Genomic DNA, 23,544 nt, shown 5'->3' with positions numbered 1-23,544 from the left:
GAAATTGGTATCTATGTAAAGGTTATAAAATACGTAACGTCACATTCGTGCCTTGATGCCATGAAATAAGAAGACCAGGTATGCTCAATCCTATGACAAGCCGCCATTGGTAGCCTTTGCTAACCCATTGATGACGTAAGTGTTACCATTCAATTGGTATCTCCAACGTTCCAAGGACGTAAATTTTATTACTGAAAATTAAGTGAACTACTGACTAATGTATTTAATTACTATTATTTGTCACATATATAAAAGTCATTAAAATTGTACTTAAATCTTTTACTAAAAACGCGGAGTTTCACCCGAGCTTAAATGTTTTTAATACCTTAATAAAAATACATACCTGTTAAGACATTTACTTCAATAATAATGTTCTATCTTTTGACATAATTTTTCGTCACCAAACGTTTTTATTTTATACACACCCTTTTAATTTTTTTGAAAATGCCATGGTTGGCACGTAGGATGAGCGCAAATTTTGCTAGGTAAGTAGCTTGATATTATTAAATAATAAAATAAATAATAATAAACAATAACCATACGGAACTTTCTCTGTTAGCTTGGTCATTAGAGTCATTACGTAAATGGAGTTCCCTTGAAAAATCTTTGATTGATAAGTATGAACTTGTTTTTGGCTTTCTAATAACTCTAAGTAATTCCAAATACTCATTTGTTTGAAAACCACTCCAACAATAAGGTCGGAACTTTGTGCTTTCGGGAGTTATAATATATATTATGTACGTCCTTCAACGACCACAAACAATTCAAACGATTTCAAATTATTTTACATCTATTTTTTTAAATACCTACTTCTGTTCTAACTAGATAATAGTAGATTTAATAGAAATTCCTATTCACGGACATATCTAGACTAAGAGTTCATCGCTAAGTAATGAAAACAACATAAAGAGAATTTGTAATTTATTTACTAGACAGGTAATCATATTCACATTCATCATGTACAAAAAATAAAGGGGTGTAAATATATCTCTGAAAATGTAACAAGGTAACATAACGTGTTTCGAGCTAGACGAGGTCAGTCAGGGGGCGAAGGGGGAGCTAGGGGGGAGCGCGGCGGCGGCGCGCGCGCCGGCCGCACAGCAGCCGCTGGAACGCGTGCCGGAACTCCGGGCTGAACACCGTGTAGATCACCGGGTTCAGCGTCGAGTTGAAGTAGCCCAGCCATAGCGAGAACGACGTCAGCACCGGGCTCACCTCGCAGTCGCACGTCGGCACCAGGATCGCCAGCACGAAGAAGGGTAGCCAGCAGGCCACGAACGCGCCGGTTATTATTGCCAATGTTTTCGCCGCTTTCCTTTCTCTCTTAGAGTCGGCGGCTTCCTTCGGTTTCCGCCGGACGAGCGTCGGGTAGTACGCGGCGGCGACGGCGCCGTAGCCCGTCGTCGGGGGGTCCGCCTCGAGACCGTTGGCGCATGACTGTTTCTCGGGGCTCGTGTTGTTGGAGGAGACGTTAGTGAAGCCCGTGGTGGTGGTCTCGGAGATGGTGGGCAGCGGGCGGCCGATGACGGCGACGACGGCGGCCGCGATGCCGCCGCTGCCGCCGGCCGCCACCAGCGCGCCGCCCGCGGGCACGGGCGGGGGCCCGCCGCGTGCTGTAGCCGCTCGCCGCCGCCGTATTCTTTTTCTGGCAGTTTGGTATATTCGCCAGTATAATATTAATATAATTAATACTGGCACGTAGAATGACGAAGCTGTTGCGAATATCTGGTAGCCGACATCCTGGCTGACAATGCAGCGGAGTTCCTCGGACACGCGACGGTTCCAGTCCGGGTCCTTCCAGCCCAGCAGTGGGGCGATGCACACGAGGAAGCTCACAACCCACACGCATGCTATCATCAGGCCCACTCGTTTCGCAGTTCTAGCGTGTATATAGTCGATGTTTGTCACAGCCCAGTATCTGTAACAACGAAGCCTTCATTAAATCTTTAATCCGGAACAAAGTTCAAATATTTGTTTAATAGCATGGAGATGCTTCTCATATTTTGTTCTTCTGTGTAATTATGAGAACCGAAAATGATATTTTTTATAATGATTATCTATGTTCTAAGTAATCTAGATGTTATAATCACCAACCTATCAAGCGCGATAGCGACAAGATGCAAGATGGAAGCGGTGCAGCAGAGTACGTCTCCTGAGGTCCACATGTCACAGAGCTCAGGGCCCAGCGTCCAGCGCTGCGCGACCTCGTACACGGCCCCCAGCGGCATCACCAGGCACGCCACCAGCAGATCTGCCACCGCTAGAGACAGGATCAGCTGATTGGCGGCGCTGCGAAGATGCCTCTCTAGAAGTATTGCTGCTATCACGAACACATTACCTGTAACCAATAAAATAACGTCATTATCCTCTATCCATCTATAACGGCTAGTGGTCCAGTGGTTGAGAGTTAGGCTCACGATCCGGAGGTCCCGGGTTCGAATCCCGGTGGGGACATATCACAAAAATCACTTTGTGATCCCTAGTTTGGTTAGGACATTACAGGCTGATCACCTGATTGTCCAAAAAGTAAGATGATCCGTGCTTCGGAAGGCACGTTAAGCCGTTGGTCCTGGTTACTATTTACTGATGTAAGTAAGTAGTCGTTACATAAGCCATGTCAGGGGCCTTTGGCTGCTCAATTAATAACCCTGACATCAGGGTTGATGAGGTTGGTAATTCACCTCACAACCCACACGATAGAAGGTCATCATCTAGCGGATTATGCCATGAAATTGTGACTGCTCTATTCAAGAGCGCCAAGTTGCAATAACGTTTCGCGCGAGTAAACCCGTCCGAATTAAATGAACTCCATACGTCAAGGTCGATGCGTAGCTGTAAGACGATTCGATTCGTGCGAGTTAGTTACAACGCTAATGAATCGCGATCAAAACGCCTAGCAACTTGGTCAACCCCCTGAGTGACGGATATGTTTTAATCCCTTTTATCTATTCATATAATGCTATTAAAAATTCTTAATGTTGTTGTTGATAATTGACCCTAAGTCAGTGTGGAGGTAGTTATGTAAGTTGTTTACAAATGGCAGGTATATGAAAGTACATAAAGTATGTGTCCTATTTCGGGACTAATATAGTCTAGTCAGCAGCTAAACGTACTTTAAGCATTTTCCTCTCCCATAATTTCTCAAATTCACCTTGAAACACATACCAACTACAGTAGCGAGTATGAGGAGTCCAAGGACAACGGCCTTGGCGGCGGCGCGGACCAGCGCAGCGGGGGAGTCGAAGGGCGCGGCGGCGTCCCACCAGGTGGCGTTCGGCGGCGCAGTGGCGTTCCACTCGCTGCCGTTCCACGAGCTGTTGGTCGGCGACAGGCGCAGGTACAGCGCCTCCCATTCCAGCAGTTCTTCGCCGTCCGCGCCCCCCATGCCGTCTCACCGGGTCGTCACCTCTTCAACTGACAAACGAAATGTAACATTAATGATTGTGTCAATGTAGTCTTTTATGACGTATCATGACACGTTACGACGTTGCATCACTCATCAATCAATACGTAATACCAACAATTCTTACACTATTTGAAATGCTTAAACTTTCGTAGATAGTTTCGTAGAGACTCATGGAAAAACCGGATAGTTCTTATCCCCGAAATCATCCTTTAAGGGGTGAGTCATTCCAGCAGTGATGCCTAGAGAAGTAAACCGTAAGTAAAAAGTAGCTTTTACTGAAAGACATGCACCGTAAGTAAAAGCTACTTTTTAGTTACGGTGCATGTCTTTCAGTAAGTAATTGAATAAAAAACCAGTCAAGCATTTTTCTGCTTTATTTGTATATCGTTCTAAGGTGAAATTATAGTACGACTTAAGTACAGACATACAGATCTGGGGGGGCTAAAATGGCCACATCGAAGCCATTCATCTAAAATAGCAATATTGCAATTTGACATTTTCGCATATAAAAGTAAGTGCGCAATGAAAATAAATGTCAAATAGCAATATTGCTTTCTTAGATGAATTTCTTCGATGTGGCCATTTTGACCCCCCTGGTCTACCAGATCGAGTTAATCATTTGTTTCTGCTCTTTGCGTATACGACTTTTCAACTTTAAATGAATTCCTAAAATAGAACGTGAAATAACATTTCATTACTTTGACGACAAGCGACCTAGCTTGCTCAAGTTGAGTAGAATTTAAATAATGAAGAACTTTAACCATCATAATACTTTTGGATGAGTGACTTTAGTCGTACGCGTTTAGCTTTGTGTTGGTGTGCTTGTTTCTGTTGATGATGCTTAGATGTAAATGTCATCTTATGATTGAATAATTTTAAACGTATTTAAGGTATAATAAACTATTCCATAATTTATCTTACAATGAACATTATGGTAGGTATCTTGAGGTGTTTATCAAATTCGCAAGGGTTGTCATTCTAACTTAAATATAATCCGTTGAATACCTAGTTAGAATGCAACTTCCACGACGCATTGTGTCCAGTTAAATCGCACGGGTCATAATAGTGACCGCATGGCTTGCGGCGCATGGCGTGCGGAGCATGTGCCTGACAATGTTTGTTTCCGCCTTAAAGCATTACGATGACGATGAAGGTACACATATTGCGAGTCGTGCGGCGCATGGTGTGAGATGCACATGTCTGACAATGTTTGTTTCCGCCTTAAAGCATTACGATGACGATGAAGGTACACATATTGCGAGGCGTGCGGCGCATGGTGTTGACGATGAAGGTACACATATTGCGAGGCGTGCGGCGCATGGTGTGAGATGCACATGTCTGACAATGTTTCTTTTCGCCTTAATGCATTACGGTGAAGATGATTTAATCCAACGTAAAGAAGTTACTTACTATTCTTGTCGTATTTCCAGAAAAGTAGACTAGCCGTGTCGTCCGTCATGCTGACTTGAAATTGCTTACGATCCTATCTGAAACAATAAACAGTCTATTAATTAAATAAAAAAAAATACTACTAAGATGGTTTTTTTGCCGGCTGGCATTTTTTTTTCCTTATTTTCTTTTTGTAAATATGAATTTAATAATCTACCTACTGAAGTTGCGTAACAAAACTATTTAACGTCCATTATTAAGTAACACAACACCCACCATCACCTATTACGTTGGCCTAACAGAAAGCTATGTGAGGATTGGGTACTTAGTTCATCTGGCGATGGAGATATCTCTGACTACCCCGATTAGTTTTTAGTCGTGAGTTTATGTTATATTATAATATGTTGATGTGTATGTAGACACTTCCATTAAATATTTAATACAATGTAGCGGATAAACTACACACACACAATACTGTGTGTGGACACTTCGGGTCGAAGTTCGGTGAAGTTCGACAATCATTGCTTTAGGACGTGCTGGATTCGAACCTGCGACCTCAAAGTGAGAGGCAAGCGAGTGAGGTGGGTTATTTTCATATAAGATAAGATAAGTATTCCTGTTGTAGCACCGATGCTCTGATGGGTGATTTATTTTGGATCCCTGTTATAGCTTTGTCGTTCATATTATTCGAAGGTCCAATTCCTTTTATATCACGGTACGTTTTTCCAATAAAACCAAGTCATTGGGACGTTTCACGAAGGTCGATTTACTTCAGGAAGCATTTGCTATTGGAGTACAAATCTTGTTGAAGCTTAGAAAATAATCGAAGAGGCTATAATACTCTTAGACTCGAAAGGAGATGAAGAATATTTTACGTGGTATCATGAAGTTGCACTAAAACTAAAACATAATAATTAAGAGAAAGTCTCGTCAGAAAAAGCGAATTCCAAAATAGAAGTCTGCAAGAAATTGATAGAGAAAGAAAAGAAGCTTTTATGTACACAGACATACTTTTGTCCGGTTAGTTCTGTACAATCTACGAAAACATTTCACGCAGACTGACAGTTAGAAAAACATGCGCAGAAACATATCGCCATTACAAAACTTCTAACTAGCACAAGTCAGATCGTAGTTTATATAACGTAACAGCCGGCGAACTAATTTCCTTCGAATGAAAACTTAACGGTAAATAAGTACTTTTACAATTGTTCATGAATATGTGAAGATGTGAAGCCATTCCGTGTAAACGTTGAACGACCCACTTTCTCATCATCAATCAACTCTTTTGTTTTCAGACTTAATCAACCAACCTCTTTAAAATTTCATATGACGATCACGAATCCGATAGAGTTTCAAACTTTTGTTTGTATATTTAATTTATTTATGAAGTTTAAGGCGAGATTGTTTTGTCCTATTATGCGGAAGTTTGTGGAACGCCTTAATTGTGTTTAGTTTTGTTTCGTACCAGAGGCTTGCTTAGGGTAATGGGACAGAATGGTTAAGATACAGCTAATGAAGTTTAAACTCGCTTATTGGGTTCCCCTTTGAATTTGACCTGCCCCTACCCGTTCTAAACGGATTTGATGTGCTAGTATTGTTTGGTAACAGAACCCCAATACCGACCCCGGCAGCGTGGTCGACGATTTCCCTCATTCAGCGTTTACCGCTATCGACCCACTAGGGTCGATTAATTCATTCAGTTATTCTTCCCCTCAGACCACGCCCTGAGCCGAGGTTCGCGTCCAACAGGGCACTCTCAGGCCTGTTGTCTTCTAATTTTGTACCGGGTGAGAGCCCTCAGCGCTCCCCACTTGACCGGCCAAGTAGTTAATGCCATCCGCGGCAAATCTACAATAAGTCACGTCAAAAAGAACTGTTATTGTTCAGGCACATTCTTAAAGAGTAATAGAATCTTTTAGTTTAAGTTAGTCTAGTACATGGTCTAATCATTATTAAACGTATATCGGATGTGTGCTGTCGTGCAGTAAATGTTAAGATACGCGGTGTTAGGTCTTCGAGCCGTATTCAGCCATCGCGACACGTCTCCAAACTAGGAGTTCTTTAGATGTGCTCTTATAAGGCTGACGTAACCGAGCAGTGTTTAATTTATAGGTAAGTACTAGAATATTGAATCCCAGCGAATTTCCTGTCGGAAAATCCATGAAAATTTTACTGTTTTCTTTTGGACTAGTTTCCGAAATAAATATTTTGAATTTGAATTTAATTTATTTTCTGTTCCTTACGAAGATGAAGACGGAAGATTTCACTTGATATCAACTCAGAATCATGGTCAGAATCAATCCTCAAAGTTTTCATTACGATGTATCTAACACCCTGTATGTGTGTATACTATATTATATGTTAGCTGAGAGATAGTAGTAGCTGTGAATGAGTTTTTATGAAGTAATAATTATGTGACTTGAATACAAGATTACTTTTATTGATCAAATCAATGTATTATTTACTATTACTAAACGATTATCCTTAGGTCATTAGTTTTTGTAACAAAGAGGTGCGAGATTCGATTTGGCAAATAGGAGAGATGTAATCAATTATCCGGCCACTTTATGCTGACCTATTTCTAGTCGAACTATTAAGGTGTGATCAAATGATCCATCTAATGTCGATTGGATTCGAGCATTACATCAATCAACGAGTACTTATAGATAAATCAATAGTTACGTCAAACTGTACGCTACAGTATTGTGTATCATTACAATAATGCAGTTTGGAACATTGCAGCGCACAGAACAGAGGTAATAAAGTCCAATATTGCAAAAAAAAAAAAAAAAAACACGTGGATATCTAGAGAAATCAATCGGTATGTTATTTATAAAAAGAACGAATCATGTGACACGTCCGAATATACATTCTCTCCTTCTTTTTATATATTTTATTCTTTGTTTTTATAAAAGTAACACAATGTATGTAATCTTAACTTATAAATTACCAATTCAAGACCTTACGTGTCTTACGTGTCTTTCGAATTTTATTCTTGAGTTTTTATATTTTATTGAAAGTTGCTAGATTACCTACCTACTGTAAGGTGGCGCAGTATTTTTTTTATTATTAATAATTTATTTTAGGTTAGCGATATTTTTGTTGATACAATTATAAATATATTTTATTGCACCAAAATAAAAGGAAATATTTACAAACTACTTTTAAGTAAGGCAAATGGCGCCCTTATCGCTTAAAGCGATTGCGTCCAGACAATCACAAGGCAAAAGATTGCTGGTACAAACTATGAGTTGATTGTATCGAAGAGTCTATTGATGCCTTGTTCGTTTTCCAGCCAACATTTAAGGAAAACAATTGAAACATGCGCTAAGCACTGGATTTACTTATAGAGGCAATTCCAATAATCTACACAGTAAAATACCCACATATCATTCTTCCGAATAGCCCGTGAGGAACGAATTCTCAGAACCTCGTCCATATATTACCAGGGGAGTAACAGCTGCATAAATCATGCGACGATATTGTTCGTGAAACTGTTTCAAAATAGAAAGAAAAATTACCGCGACTGAGATTGCAAGTGTACTGCTTAATAAATCAGTAGCGAATCAGTAAATGTCATTGAAAAGGCATTGTCAAGGAGAAAGCTATTCAACGAGCTGTTGGTTCCGTAAATATCGGTCACAGACCACTAGTTACATGTTCAATCGATTGTTGAACCTTAGTAAACAAGACATTTAAACACAGTTTATACCTCTATGTTGACGGCTCTAACTCTAGTAGGATAAACAGAGGTATTTTTTTTTAGTTTATACTAAAACTTTTTTGTCTGATAATATACTCTTGTTTTGTAATATTTTTAGTGTTGTGTTTATATGTGCAATAAAGCGTTTTTGTATTGAATTGTATTCAGCACTGGCCTAAACTAATAATTTTCGAATTTCTTTTCGAATTCATGTTTAATGATTATCACGTGCTCAGCGATGAAGGAAAACATCGTGAAGAAACCCACATTCCAGAAAATTGCTTTATTCGGAGGTATGTGACCTAACCTGCATTGGGCTGGATTTCCCTTCGCGGATTGGAAGGGTCAGACAAGCAGTCGCTTCTGTAAAAAACCGGACCTATCAAGTCTTCAGGTTAGGTAAGCAGATCCTGTGATAAAAACGTGATAATTCAAGGGAGATGATGATGATGTATTGTATTGTAAAACATTATCTGGGCAAGTTGTAAAAACCGATGGAAAGCGTGTTTTCATGGTTAAAATATTCGTTCGTTTCGGATGTAACATAATAAATTATGAACACAAAGCAGTCCATTTGGAAGGGGACCGGATTGAACAATCAAATAAAAAAATAAATTACTAACAAATTATTAATAGTTATTCATCGAAACGTACGAAGTGGACGATGAAGTACTTTTTTGGGATTTTTGATAATATATCATAAATCTTTTCGGTCAAATACCGTTCTTGAGAAGATCGTAATATAGCACACAGCGAAACAAAATGGCTGAAAGCGTAATACAGTTCTGATTCGCTAACCAATCTGCTTTGTCCAGATAAAGTAGACCGATTTAGGCAAGTCAAACGTACGTGACGATAACATAAGATAATCTCAATATAAGAGAGAGCTTCGGTTATCGTATTTGAGCAGACTACAATGTCAATAGAATTAACGCTGAGAAGACAGCGGATGAAGCTGTTTACTCAGCTGAAGATAGATTATATAATATGCTCGCGTTAATTTATTAACTCACTTACGAGTTGAGTCGACTGAGTCTCGTGAGGTGGTGACATTCTCGCTTTTGCGCTTCGTTTGTCGATACTAAATTCTCCACGCATAACACAATTTTATATACAATAGATGCGAAGCGAATACTAATGCAATTCATACATGTATGCTGAATACGCACGGATTTTTGCACTGTCTTGGTTGAATAATAACTTGACACTGATAATTTGCTTTGTACGAGTACATTTAACGTAAATATCAACATTTTTCCATCATATTCGCTGCGATGTAATCTCTGATTACCACTTATTAACTTGCTATCTTTGAAGGTTTTATCTTGATAATTATTTTCGCATTGGTACACTAAAACACTGAACCAAAATCAGTTTTTGTAAAACATGAGCATAGCTCGGGAGTTCGGTGGCGTATGGTAGTATATAATATAGAGTTGATATTACCATTTATTGCCTCACGTATTTTTTTAAATAACAATTTATAAGTTGCTATTAATGAAGTACCATTAAAATGTTAATTATAAAAGGTATATTTAGCTAAACTAACATAATTTTTGTAGCGTTAGAGAATTTCTGCAAAAATAATGTGAAATATTTTGTTTTACTTAAGTATCTACTTACGTCTTAATTATGTGTAAGTGCACTGCAAGCAATGTGCATCCAAAAAATAATGTAAATATTTATAATTTCTTACTACTTGAAAATTATATTGCAGAAATAAGATAGTTAAGCAAGATAATTAGTGTTGTGTAAACGTTTGGAATTGCTCAAGTTAGTATCTTTTTGTCATGTTAACTGATAAACTTATTGTTATTTTAGTAAGTCAGGGTATAGCGGGGAATAGTAAAATATCAACTCTATTTACATACTACCGTCAAGTTTAGGTAAATACATATGAAACCAAATGTATGACCCTTAAACATGAGTAATGTATACAGAACTATTTACCTATAGGTAACAAACAACCTTATATTTGTTTGTTGTTAGACAGGCGGAAAGACGACTGTGATTGGCATCACTAATTATTCAGAGACTAATTGAATCCGTCGTCAATTGATTGTATGAAAGGACAAAACTTTGCCTGATTCGTTGCACGAGTAAAATCAATACGATCTTTTGAAAATACCTGTCATTCTTTAGTTAAGTACTTACATCATATTTAAATTTTTTAAAAATATACAAGATTATGTGGTACGTTTCCACAATATATACAAAGTAAAAAAGCGTTTTAGTAATTTATACGAATATTTTTTTTTGTTTTTTGAATGATTTAAGCTTCCCTACAATTGCTTCATATGTGCTTACCCTTCACGCATGCCTAATAAGCCTTTTGTATCAAATTATATCAGCATAAATTCTAATAGCCTAATTTTGAATTGAATTTGACGAAAAGAAAAATTACCTATGAATAAGTGTAGGTATAGTTATTTATTTGTACACAATAAAACAGACACAAGAAACATACAAAGAAAACAGATAGTACAGGCAAGCTTATCTCTAAACAAAGAGATTTCTTCTAGCTGACCTACGTGACAAGAGAGACTTTCAACGTATAATATTATATATAGTTATATGCTTTTAGTTTTAAAATAATCTAAATAATATAAAAATAGCTTATGTATTTTGGTTTTCGTATCATTACTATGTTTTTGATTTATCAGACCTTAAAGAACCCAAAAATAAAATTCGTCTGTCATTCTATTCGAGGATCTTACATTCACTCATCATTCACCCACTCACTTCGCCATTTCTGCTATTTAGCTTAAAACAATTAAAAGCTCGTAACAAAAGGATATTTTGGATAAGACTTAAAGGAAGTTTATTTTTTTGTCAGCGGAACCACGAGTAGGTAATCTTCATTGAGGAAATGCCACTTGCTAGGGCAGTTTCCTGTTTTACATCCTATTGCAAGAATAGCCTCTATTTTTAGATCAAGTAAGTAAATAATAAGTGGGTATAAGTAATATCCCCAAACGCAAGGTCCCTCCATTTCTTACCACCTAAAATACCAATTAAAATTGTCTCGCTTTGTAGCTTAATCCCGTAATATTACAAAAATTATCATTTACCATTTGAATAGAAAAGAGAGATGTTAAAAAGTTTCCTACTCAGGAGTGAATAGAGGTGCTATAAATGCCAGGCAATTTGCATGTTAAAGTGGCGCAACTTTTCTGAAATATTGACAGGTGCACCGGGAAGCTGAGACCATCTATTCTTATTGCGGTCTGCATTCGACAGTTCGATTAGGAAGAGATGTAACTGTCTGGAAATAAACCATTCATTTTTTATCGAGACAATCGTTTAAATATTGGAACGATTGGTCGTCCAGCGGAATTGTCTGTGGCAACGTAACGACTATGGTAACGAGAACGCTGCTGTTTTCGATGTGTCTGTATTTGTTTGGAACGGAACTACTGTTTGGTGATAGTGAAATGAATGTACTATACCTAAGCTCTTCTATTGTGGGTTACTTTGTAAGTATGTTTTAAGTCAACAGCCATAATACGACTTACTACTTTTACGTTTTACTGCTATAAAATTGGTTTGATTCTATTTCAAATTTCAAAATAACAGTTATCAATAAACTATACAGGGTATTAGTGACATCGTAATTCAGACCATGATTCTGAGTTAATATCAAATGAATGAATGAATGGATGGATGATGGATGGTTGGATGGATGATGGATGAACTCAGAATCATGGCGTGAATCATCCCTCAAAGTTTTCGTTACGATGTCACTAACATCCTGTAGACTGTTGGGCGGATTTGTACGTACGGACTGAAATAGAATAATGTAATGTTACAAAAGTTGTTCAATAGCTGAGCTATTTAAGAACCCAGTCCAGTCAGTAAAAGACGCTTCTTTGATTCTAAAAGCATTAAACCGTAAGTGCCCTATAAATCTACGAAAGTTGCAATAGCTACAGTCGTTCAAACGAGGGATGCAACTCGGAGCCAGGGAGGTAATGACCATTGTTTCAGAGGAAATTGAATCTATTCCCCCAAATAGATGGAGGTACTCAATTTAGAATTCCACAATTCAAACTGTATATAGGAAAAGTATTTATAGCTCTACAGGACCGAAGGGTGCGAAGCTGGAAATAATTCTACGAACATATTCAACTTGCCCTCATAAAGCGATGAGTTAGCAAAATATTTTCCACCGAATAATTTAGGGCAAAGTTCCTGTTCTCAAATTCAATATCGCACACAACTATAGTCGAAATATTTAATACGATCAAAATATTATCGAAATAATTTGTTTTAGGTTTCATAACCGTAACCCGGAGAAAAGCGCAATAGTATATTTTCTAGATGGGCTATTATAACACGCTACGGTCACACCGTCAACTCAAATCATCAAGATGTTGGGCAAGCCGATCCCTTGGGAGGAGCATGTCAAGTATCTCGGAGTAGTCCTAGATAGACGTCTAACATTCAAGACCCATATAACACGTGTGCGTGATCGCGCCGCGAATAAGGTGAAAATGTACAAGGCCTGCACCCGTTCGATTATGATCCATGGATGGGTAGTTTTTGCTCAGGCGAGTCCCTTTCAATGAGTTCCTTCGCAATGAGAATCTGCACATTGACCTAGGTCTGCCAACCATTGCCAATGACTTAAATTAGCTTCAAAACGTTTTTTCGATTCTGCTCCGCATCACTCAAATCCCCTGGTAGTTGAGGCTTCTGAAAAGTATCAGCGCCCGAAGGACGTAATATACGATCTCGGCGACCCGATTACTCTAACCATAGAGGCGGCTAATCAGGTTGCGACAAGAAACACTTCAGAACCCCTATATCGACCCCGCCGGAGTGGTCGACGAATTCCCTCATTCAGCGCTTATCGCTATCGAGCCCCTAGGGTCGATTAATTCTCAAATAGTATCCTCTCAGAAGACGCCCTGAGCCAAGGTTCGCGCCCAACTGCGCATTCAAGGCTGTTGTCTTAAATTTTGTACCAGGTGAGAGCCCACAGCGCTCCCCATTTGTCCGACCAAGTAATCACGTCAAACAAAAAAAACACAACCGTGATAACGATAGGAAAATCAAAGTAAACACTTACCTACTTCCTCGAAACGCTATCTATTTAGCGTACACATACACAATTTTTGTTAATTAAAGCACATAATAACGGGTTCTTACCGCGTTTAAATGGGGATATGAGACTCCCCATCTCATCTCATCTCTATGATGGGAGTCTCATATCCCCATTTAAACGCGGTAAGAACCCGTTATTATGTGCTTTAATTATGATAATAACCGCGTAAACTTAAAACAATGTACAATTTTTGTTATTTCGATATTCCCGTTGTATTGTATTGTTATGTTAGCAGAACAGCAGCTCGGCGGAGACACTCACTGCTAAAACTGTATAAATCGATTCCAATATGAAGGGAAAGATGTCCGAATAGTCATTCAAAAATGTTGTTTATGACTCACTCTTCATAAATTATCGGTTTATCCTGCTTTGAACGGTTTTCATCGCCCAGCATACAGTCTGTCTGTTACTATACATAACTGTCAATAAAAATAAACAGTTACGTAAAAACATAACATAAACATACTTTCAAAAGATCTCTTTAACGTTTGTGGTGGCGGTTATTATTGTAGCAAACGGTGATGTTAACCGGCTGACTCCGATTTCATTCAAGGTTATAATTGTGTTACATTTGGTCTGTTATTGACTGTCTGTACTCCGTAAGACGTACATGACAAAATATAGGATAGGGTTAGGGTTAGCGGACACCTATACCATCATCATCATCATCATCAGCCGTATGACGCCCACTGCTGGGCATAGGCCTCCCCCAAGGATCTCCACGACGATCGGTCCTGCGCTGTCCGCATCCTATACCATAGAATAAGAAATACAGAACGGCAACTCTCCGCTCCCCACCAGCGGGTGAGATAGATTTAACTAAACCCCAGCAGGGATATGAGACTCCCAATGCTTTAAACGTGGTAAGAACCCGTTATTATGTGTTTTAAATATGATAATAACCGCGTAAACTTAAAACAAAATATAACGACTTACAATAGTGTACAATAAATAGTACACACATAACATAACACAAGCTAGTCAAAAGTACATCGATCGCAAGGTGAACTAAGTACCCACACCTCACTGAGCTTTTGGTTTGGTAGACCAACGTGATAGGTTGTCTATAATGGTCAAGCCAACTGTGTTAGTGGAAAACATAAATAAATAACACATTGGGGCAAATACCGGGGTACCGGGATTCGAACCAGCGCTCCCCGTTTGAGAAGCAAGCCGGTGTACAGTCATGAGCAATATAATGTACCCACTTTAGGACTCTGTGGCACTAACATGTTTGACATTTAGTGAGACTTACAGTTCAATTTGACAAAAAAGTTAATGTGACGTGGTACCAAAGTGTAGTGTACATGATGGACTAATGTTATGGGCGATAGGCTGATCCCTTATCACCATAAGGTTCATCATATCCAGCTTACGACATCGTATCAACAGTGGCTGCAAGTTGTCTTTGATTACTTGTGGTTCTGCCCACCCCATTAGGGATTACGGGCGTGAGTTTATGTATGTATGTATGTATGTACCAAGGTGTATACATATTAATGCTCGCGACCGTACCTACCACAGTAACATACCTATATACCTACACATACCATGTGTAGTAAATACTTACCATAGTGGTAAGTAATTCAATTTGTTAACAGACAATTTGGTTGACTTGCGTCATGTCTGTAATATGTTTAGTTTTAAACATGTTTCATAATTAACAGATTACCTAGTCATGAATCAAATTATATTTACGCGTGTTTGAAATGATGTCGTGTTTATGTGTTTGTTCAAACTTTTGCCGTATGTTTATTTACTTTAAAATAATTAATACTAATTTATTTATTAGTGCCAGCGAAGTACCTACTTGTAATAGTTTAATTAAAAACGTAACGCTTATAATTAGTCAGATTACAGATGGTAATAATTGAAACACATTTTATTTTATTATTGTTATAAAATTGAATTTGACTTTTATGAGTTTGAATTCATGTTTGAATCATAGATAATTGATATCACGTAGTTTCCAGGATTGGTGCTCGGTTAATGATAATAGGCTCGCTCCCTATTACATAGATAGATAGATAGATAGATAAAATACTTTATTGAGCACATAGGAGTTAAACATAGCTTTCGAGGGCTGATGCTATGTTAAAACTGCAAAAAAATATCTTAATTCACTCTAATAAATCTCCTCTCGACATCTGTTTGACAGAAAGTACAAAAAAACCTACAGTAAATCACGGGTATAAAATATTTCCATAAACATAATTAACCTACACGTGTTATCGAGTGTCCGATGTTCGCATGATAATAAATGAACTAGCAGGCTATATATGATATAACTTATCTAATATTGGGCTTTTTGTCTACCTAATCCTTTTACAGATTTAGTGGTTGATATAAATAATATGAACCTGAAAACTTTTTAGTTTTCTATTTTATCCAATGTATAACCACGAGAGAAAATTCATTCGCATTTTATGAAACGAAATAAAGCCTCTACTTGGGATATAGTGACCATGCGAACGCAGCGAGCTGAAGACATAAATAATAGTAGTAGTTTTAATATAACTATTGCTTCTGGTATCTTTCCCTTTGTTAGCGATAAAGCGAAGTTTCTAAGCTACGTAGCTTCGTATAACAGTAAGTTTCTGCTCAGTACACTTTCTTTGATGTCGTTTGAAGAAAATAATATCAGAGGTCTGTTATGTTAGGCCTGGGTTTGACATACTTCTTTGATACATTTCCTAAGTGGAAAAATCGAATTCGCTCATCGGTCTTCAAAATTCAAAAAAAGAAATTCAAAATTATTTATTTTTCAAAATTGGCTTACAAAGTTAGCGCTTTTTGAACATCAAAAAATTAAATTACATATTGGTGCTAATTCCTGTAAATACCATCTAATTTTATTTTAAGTTATATCTGTCATTTTCTTATCCGCCGAAAAGGAAAGGGACGGGTAATCGACAAGCATAAAATTTATGGAACACACGTCAATTTTAAGCACAAATCTAAACCAACCGTCTAAAAATTTTACATCAGTCAATAACCCGACACGTTCATTTACTCATTCTTCCTAAAATTAAGAGCTGTGAATCATCCGTCCCTTTCCTTTTCGACGGATATGAAAATGACAGATATAACTTAAAATAAAATTAGACGGTGTCTCCAGGAATCGGGGCCATTATGTAACTAGCTGTAAAACTACTACCACATCGGAATCTGTAACGCTGAGGGAAAGACGTGGCCACAAAACCTCCCAACACAGGTCCCTGGTTCTACTGTTTCATGTTTTCCTTTCTTTTCTTTTTTTTAAATCCAGTTTGTATTACATAATTTATTATTTCTTCTTCTTCGTCTATAGTGTGAGTTGTGAGGTGGACTACCAATCCCACCAACCCTGGTGTCAGGGTTACTATTGAGCCGCCAAAGGCCCCTGACATGACTCATGTAACGACTACTAACTTACATCAGTAAGTAGTAACAGGGACCAACGGCTTAACGTGCCTTCCGAAGCACGGATTATCTTTCTTTCGGTCAATCAGGTGATCAGTCTGTAATGTCCTATAACCAAACTAGGGATCACAAAGTGATTTTCATAATGTGTTCCCATCGGGATTTGAACCCGGGACCTCCGGATCGTGAGCCCAACGCTCAAACCACTGGACCACAGAGGCCGCTCTCTCGGTAAGGAGAAAAGAATATTTTGCGCTAAGGAATACAAGCAAGTTTGATGAAAATAGCAATTTTCATTTACGACTCTAAAGTTGTCTTATTACGGACGTAGGTACGAAAAATAATATGAAATGAAAGAATATACATATACAAGTATGTCAAACCCAGGCATATCGTAAGAGACCCCTGATTTTGTATATAGGTTCGAGAACGAATGTACTTGTAAACTTTTTTTTTTGACGTGACTTATCGTAGATTTGCCGCAGATGGCATTAATTACTTGGCCGGACAAATGGGGAGCGCTGAAGGCTCTCACCCGATACAACGTTTAAGACAACAGGCCAGTTGGGCGCGAACCTCGGCTAAAGGCGTCGTCTGAGAGGAAAAATATTTGAAAGAATTAATCGACCCTTGAATCGTTGAATGAGGGAAATCGTCGACCACGCCAGCGGGGTCGGTATCGGGGTCCTGAAGTGTTTGGTGTCGCGAGCTGATTGGCTGCCTCTATGGCTAGAGTAATAGGGTCGTCGGGATCGTATATTACGTCTTTCGGACGCCGATACTTTTCAGGTACTTGTAAACGTAAATTAAATAAACAAGTCTCAAGTTCTCAGTGTATTTCCTTTTTCTCATTCTTAGTTAATCGCTGATCGCCTTCACTTGGGCAAGTACTGCAGGCCGACCTTCATCGGACTCCCGCGAGCCCGCTAGATAGATTGTGCCAATATCCTGAAATATTGGTATTGGAATATACATGTTTACGTGTGTTTTTATTGACCAAATTTCAACACGCAAAGGTAACCCATGTTTTTTGTGGGTACCTGATGAACGTTAGCGAAAATCAACAAACAACCTGCAACAACAACGGCCTCTGTAGTCCAGTGGTTGAGCGTTGGAGTCACGATCCGTAGGCCCCGGGTTCGGATCTCGGTGGGGACATATCACAAAAAAAACACTTTGTGATCCCTAGTTTGATTAGGACATTACAGACTGATCACCTGATTGTCCGAAAGTAAGATGATCCGTGCTTCGGAAGGCACGTTAAGCCGTTGGTCCCGGTTACTATTTCCTGATGTGAGTAATCATTACATGAGCCATGTCAGGGGCCTTTGGCGGCTCAATCATAACCCTGACACCAGGGTTGATGAGGCTGGTATTCCACCTACAAAGAAGTATTGAATGGTAGTGATTTTGTATGAGTAAATAAATTACGATAAACAAATTTCTGTTGTAAAACTTCTTACAGAATAATTGTTTAAATAGACAGCAAATAGAATAGCTGCAAAAAATTAATAAAATAATATTACAAAAAACACTGTTACGCGTCCTGAAAGACTAAACCATTAAAATATCGAAAATAAAACGGAAGAGAACCTTGCAAACATTTCTAACAATTTTCGTATCCACCGAGATATCCGAAACATCTTTCGTAGCCGCCTCAAAAAGATGTCTATGCCAAACACGAGTTCCAAAGATTACACGGGTCTCGGGAAGAATGATTGAATAAGGCTTAACTTTAAAATATATAAGTAAGTAAGGTTCTTTTCGCATTCAGTACGATTTTTTTTTTGTATTCCAATACGATTGGAATTCCGCACTGAATAGCGCCGAGTCACGAATGGTCTGTTGGGGGAGCGTGGGGCGTGCAATTAGCGATCTTCATGTCATAATATTATTAACAAATGGATGGTTTGCCTTACATCTATTTGAAAGTCAGACTTTCTTTAGACGCGATTCTATCATCAGTTTTTCTAGCAAGATTTATCATCAATAAAGCCTTCACCGCAATGTGGGTTTGGGAGTTTCATTCGTAGAAAATCACTATTCAAAATGACAGAGGGCAGAAATGGCAAAAAGCTTTCACATAAATCATCGTGAGATAACAAGTCTAGTAGTAGTATAGTTGTAGTGTGTGAACATGTATTGTGTGAGCTGTCTCAGCGCGTTGAAAACGCATCCATGCGGGGTAGGCATCCATGTGAAGCCTGTGTCCGCACGGGGTTCTCAGTCATGTGGGCTCTACATCTGAAGTCAAGCGTAGTGTTGCAAGGTTATGACTACGTGTTGATCCTAGCAGTTAGTAAAACAACATAATGCTTTATTTTTCCTTCATGTTTAGTACCTACGATATTATGATAAATTGATACTTTAATTCGCACTAATTCGGGTAATTTACATCCATATTAGCTAGGAAAAAGGAAAATTCTAGAGCGACAAGGTAGTAAAGTTGGTGCGTTAAAAGGCAAAAAATAGAATATTGTTACAAAACATCTTGACTTTTACATTGCAACAATAAACTGTAATTTCGTAGCTATTTCTAATATTAATTTGCTTTTTCTTTCGAGGAATGGCCTTCGGACAATAACTTTGTTTGTGTCCCTGCAGAAAATAGTAAACAAATGTCAAGTGTTCCAAGAATTTTATGTAAGTACGTAACTTTCCTCTCATTAGCGGCAACGCTTTCACCTTGACGGAATTCTCAAAAATATGAAAAACAGTTATTATTTACCCTAAATGTAAACATCCTCCACCAAAGGTATGCAATATTTTATTCATCGTGTCATAATGTGATCCTGATTTTGACGTTCTACTGATTCCCTGAAAATTCATTCGTTGTGTGATGATTGCGTTCTAACCCAAATTTCTGCCTTTATTTACTCTTGGAAACGACCAGAGGATAAGCCGGGTACGGAGGATAGAACAATTCTTTGTATCCACGACAGCCATAAACCACTTACGGCTCCCATTTGACTTTGAGTTTATTAAATACAAATTTCTTCTTCTTTTACAAATACGATATTTGTACATCGTCCTATAAAAGCAGGAGTAACTGTAGAAACTGAGACTTGAGGGGAACGGTCGACTAAAGAACCTATAAACAAATCAGACACAATAAGTGTGGCTTTAAAATGTTGGACGTATAAAATGAACACATTTATTTTTCCATTGCAAAACTGACTCTTACACTAGTTTTCTTCTTTTCATAATCCTGGCGCGATTCGTAATCTAGTTTAAATCCGAAAATGGTTGCGGTTAAAACAAAGATTTTTTCTCGCAAAACAAAAACAGTAGCTTAAGTGATTTTCTACGAAATATGAGTATGAGATCGTAAAATCCGTTTCTGGAAACTGCACATTGTTTTCATTTTAGTGCTTACTCTGTGAATCCATGTTTACGTAGTATGACCACGAGAAGAATCTCATTAAAATGATCCGTATACGAGCAACGTCGTGGTGCCAGTTTGTAATGAAGGCTGGAAGTGAATGTTAGTCAAGATAAGCTAACAAAAGGATTATCCGTAAAGGATAAGGTCGGGGATAAAGTTAAAGCTCCATTAGTATCAGCGAGCGATAGTGTATCTGCTCTGTTATATTAGTATTCACGTAGCGAACCCAGCAACACTGCCTTATTAATACCGTTCTAATATCTAGCGCTCGTCTTTTTGACAACAACAATTTTAGCTCGATATTTCATACGGTGTAAAATATTTTGTAGGTGCCATTTTAGTGTTTTGCACACAATGGTTATTGGCAAAACATTGTCGCTTTGTGAGAGAGTGTTAAAAGTCAGTAGAGCCTTAGCGGGTGGCGATAAGGTCTAGTGGCCGGGACGTCTGGGCACCTCTACCTGTAGAAAGTTGTGACAAAGGGCATTGTGCATAGACAGATGGGGACGCCGACGATGGCAAGAGCTCCGACAACATTCCGCCAACAATTTCCACCGGCCAAACGACAAATAAGAGACAAACAAGCCATTGTACCAGAGCGTATAATAACCATAAATCTCGCCTTATGTGGACGCTGCAATCCCGTACAGAAATAAGATTATGAGGAACGCCGAAACAAGAAATGTTCAGCTTTAAAAATGGTGCTGCTGTACAATGTATATGTTTGAATTGCGCAATCTTTAGTCTGTATAATGTCTGAAAAGGGTTTAGTTACGCGATGTGTATAACAGATTTCATGTTTCAAAAACAACTTTACAACTTTCTAAAAATCGTAATAAACAAAAATGCACGCTCGGTATTATATTGAAAAGTAAGTCAAGTATCTTCAAAAGGCTGACTACGCTAAAAGTTGATTCGATTTCGCGAGGATTGAATTTTCTTTTAGCAATTGCTTTTATATGCAAAATCGAAGGCATTAAGTTCTGAGGAGGATTGTCGTTGAAGAAAGTTTATTTACCTTTGATCGCCGCCTTATTGTAGATAGATTTAAGTACTTATTTGCATTAAATGCTGCAGCGCCAACAATCATATTTTCGGTATCGAGTATGCTACAATCACTGCGTCTGGAATTAAATTTGTCTGCTTGTGAAGCATTCTACTCGATTATAGTATTGATCAAATAGTATAAACACGCAGTGACTATTCCATTTTCGTCTGTAAATAGGCTTTAAACCATATTGCTGGTATTAGTTCCGCTATGAATAGTGAATATGGTGTTTGCCGGCAGTTTGCTGGCGATAACTAATTCTGCCCCGTGGGTTGTAGCGTAATACTGGCATAATATGAAATTACTGCAAACGAGAACATTCGAGTATCGCGACTGCGCGGAAAGCGCCTTGTTTCCGCCCTTGTTTCGTTTCCGCTATACGTTCCGGCAACTCCATATTACTTACAACTTATTTATAGTTTTATTATTTATCTGTGTCCACATTAATCTAAAATTTTCACCATATTGAAATATAGCAAACATCCTATTAAATACTCTACCGGTATATTATGTGTTATTATATTACTGTGGTTTCCAATGAGCTAACATTCATAGCTGTGCGGAAGATTAAATTCGGGATTGAATTTCGTGGAAACGTGAAAATTCTATTGTATTTAGCTCATAAAAAAATAATAAATATTAGGTACTGAAACGGTTTTCGTTAATTTACGTTTTGGTATAAGTACTTATTATAATTTTGATCCTTTCAGAGTCAGACTGACAGAAATACTCAACATAGTCCCAGGCATGTTGTGGAAATCAACGAACAATATTGTAGTCTTTTGTCGGTTGTCTGAGCAAGTTATTTTCTTTTGATTTGTAAATCTGCCTACCTCAACAGAAATTACGGATGCGAATGACGAATGAATTTACTTTTGATAAAAGAGAAAATGTGGCTGTATATTTAGACATCTGTGTGAAACGATGTTTGCTTATTGATAAGCACGCCCACGACACCTATACGGGAAAGAGAAGAATTTGAAATTTTCAGAAATTAAATATTCAAAAAATGTTTGTTTCGGTCGACGGCGGTTCCGCATTCGATTACGGTGGATATAAGTATAAGTAGGTATTTGTGATTGTAACAATATATTTTTTAGGTATTGAAACATATCTGCTAGACATTTATGCATAAAAGCTTGTTATAACGTTCCATGTACGGTCTGAGATCTAAAGAAGATTTTAGAATGTTCCAAGCTGCTTATGAGGTCTTACCGATACTGGGCTTATGTGTGTATGAAGTATAAACTGTCTAACAATAACTATTTGAGTGGAGACACCTTCCTCACATTTAAATAGATCGGCAACATGAAATCACATAGTAAGACTACGTTTCTAATTAGGTCTACCGGTGTCAGCAAGCCTGGATCCGTTCAATTGCGATCATAATGTATCTAGCTATAATCAATGGGGCTCTAATTAATAGCACGGAAGTTGTTTGCCACAGTTTCAGCAGAGAGCTCGATAGTTTGCCACTCCTAATGAATCCTGTCGGAGAAGTTTGTTCTCACAATTTATTGTTCTATTAGTTCCTGAAGAAATTCGTTTTATATTGCTTTTGTTCTTCGTGAGCAAATTGAACAACAAACCAAAATAATATTGTTGCAAATGATAAGCTTAAAAAGTCATAACTCTTCATTTCTTATCGCGTATCAGATTTTTGCCCCAAAGTAAACCCATTTGAAAAACTTTCCAAAAAAACATTCCTATAAATTAAAATAAGATAACCGCAATCTTTAAGAAAAACGAGAATCTCCTCAAATAACGATCATACTTTGGGCAAACGTTCATAACGTCAGCGATTGAGAAAGTGACTTTCGTTGGAAAGTTGAGAGCGATCGGAGGCTAAGTTAGGTTGGGATAATCGATCGTCTTGAGTTTAAGCGATATAATGTTGGGCAGAATCGGCGGACTGAATGGGAGCTGGGAAATGGTATAAAGCCGTCAGTGTTCTGGAATGGGTCGTGTAGGTCTATTCCGAAATAATTAAACCTGAATTACGAGAGACCGCAGACCGCGGTCGGAGCCGTCATGTGCTGAAAACCTGACATCTATCCGCCGTAACTTGTTATCAACTAAGTGCACACTCGCAAACCTTGGAGTT

At 38.2% G+C, this 23,544-nt stretch overlaps 1 protein-coding gene across 4 annotated transcripts in view; it reads right to left on the bottom strand.

Annotated features, from left to right (window-relative positions):
• Positions 1-908: 908 nt before the first annotated feature.
• LOC126367546 (5-hydroxytryptamine receptor) overlaps positions 909-23,544 on the bottom strand; it is a 49,108-nt gene continuing 26,472 nt past the window's right edge. Inside the window, exons 1-5 of one of the 4 annotated variants that reach the window (XM_050011126.1) lie at positions 9,512-9,722; positions 4,817-4,893; positions 3,166-3,414; positions 2,095-2,338; positions 909-1,918 (exon numbers count right to left, since the gene is read on the bottom strand). In XM_050011126.1, coding sequence (XP_049867083.1) covers positions 1,060-1,918; positions 2,095-2,338; positions 3,166-3,385 — 1,323 coding nt within the window. In that variant the 5' untranslated portion in view covers positions 3,386-3,414; positions 4,817-4,893; positions 9,512-9,722 and the 3' untranslated portion in view covers positions 909-1,059. Of the gene's footprint in view, positions 1,919-2,094; positions 2,339-3,165; positions 3,415-4,816; positions 4,894-9,511; positions 9,723-23,544 lie in introns of those variants that run through there. The other 3 variants (XM_050011124.1, XM_050011123.1, XM_050011125.1) reach the window with 3 other exon arrangements.

This window comes from Pectinophora gossypiella, chromosome 6 (assembly GCF_024362695.1).
Source record: "Pectinophora gossypiella chromosome 6, ilPecGoss1.1, whole genome shotgun sequence".
NCBI classification, from domain to species: Eukaryota; Metazoa; Arthropoda; class Insecta; order Lepidoptera; family Gelechiidae; genus Pectinophora; species Pectinophora gossypiella.
Note: the sequence above shows the minus strand (reverse complement) of the source record. Positions and strands in the feature narration are given on the sequence as shown.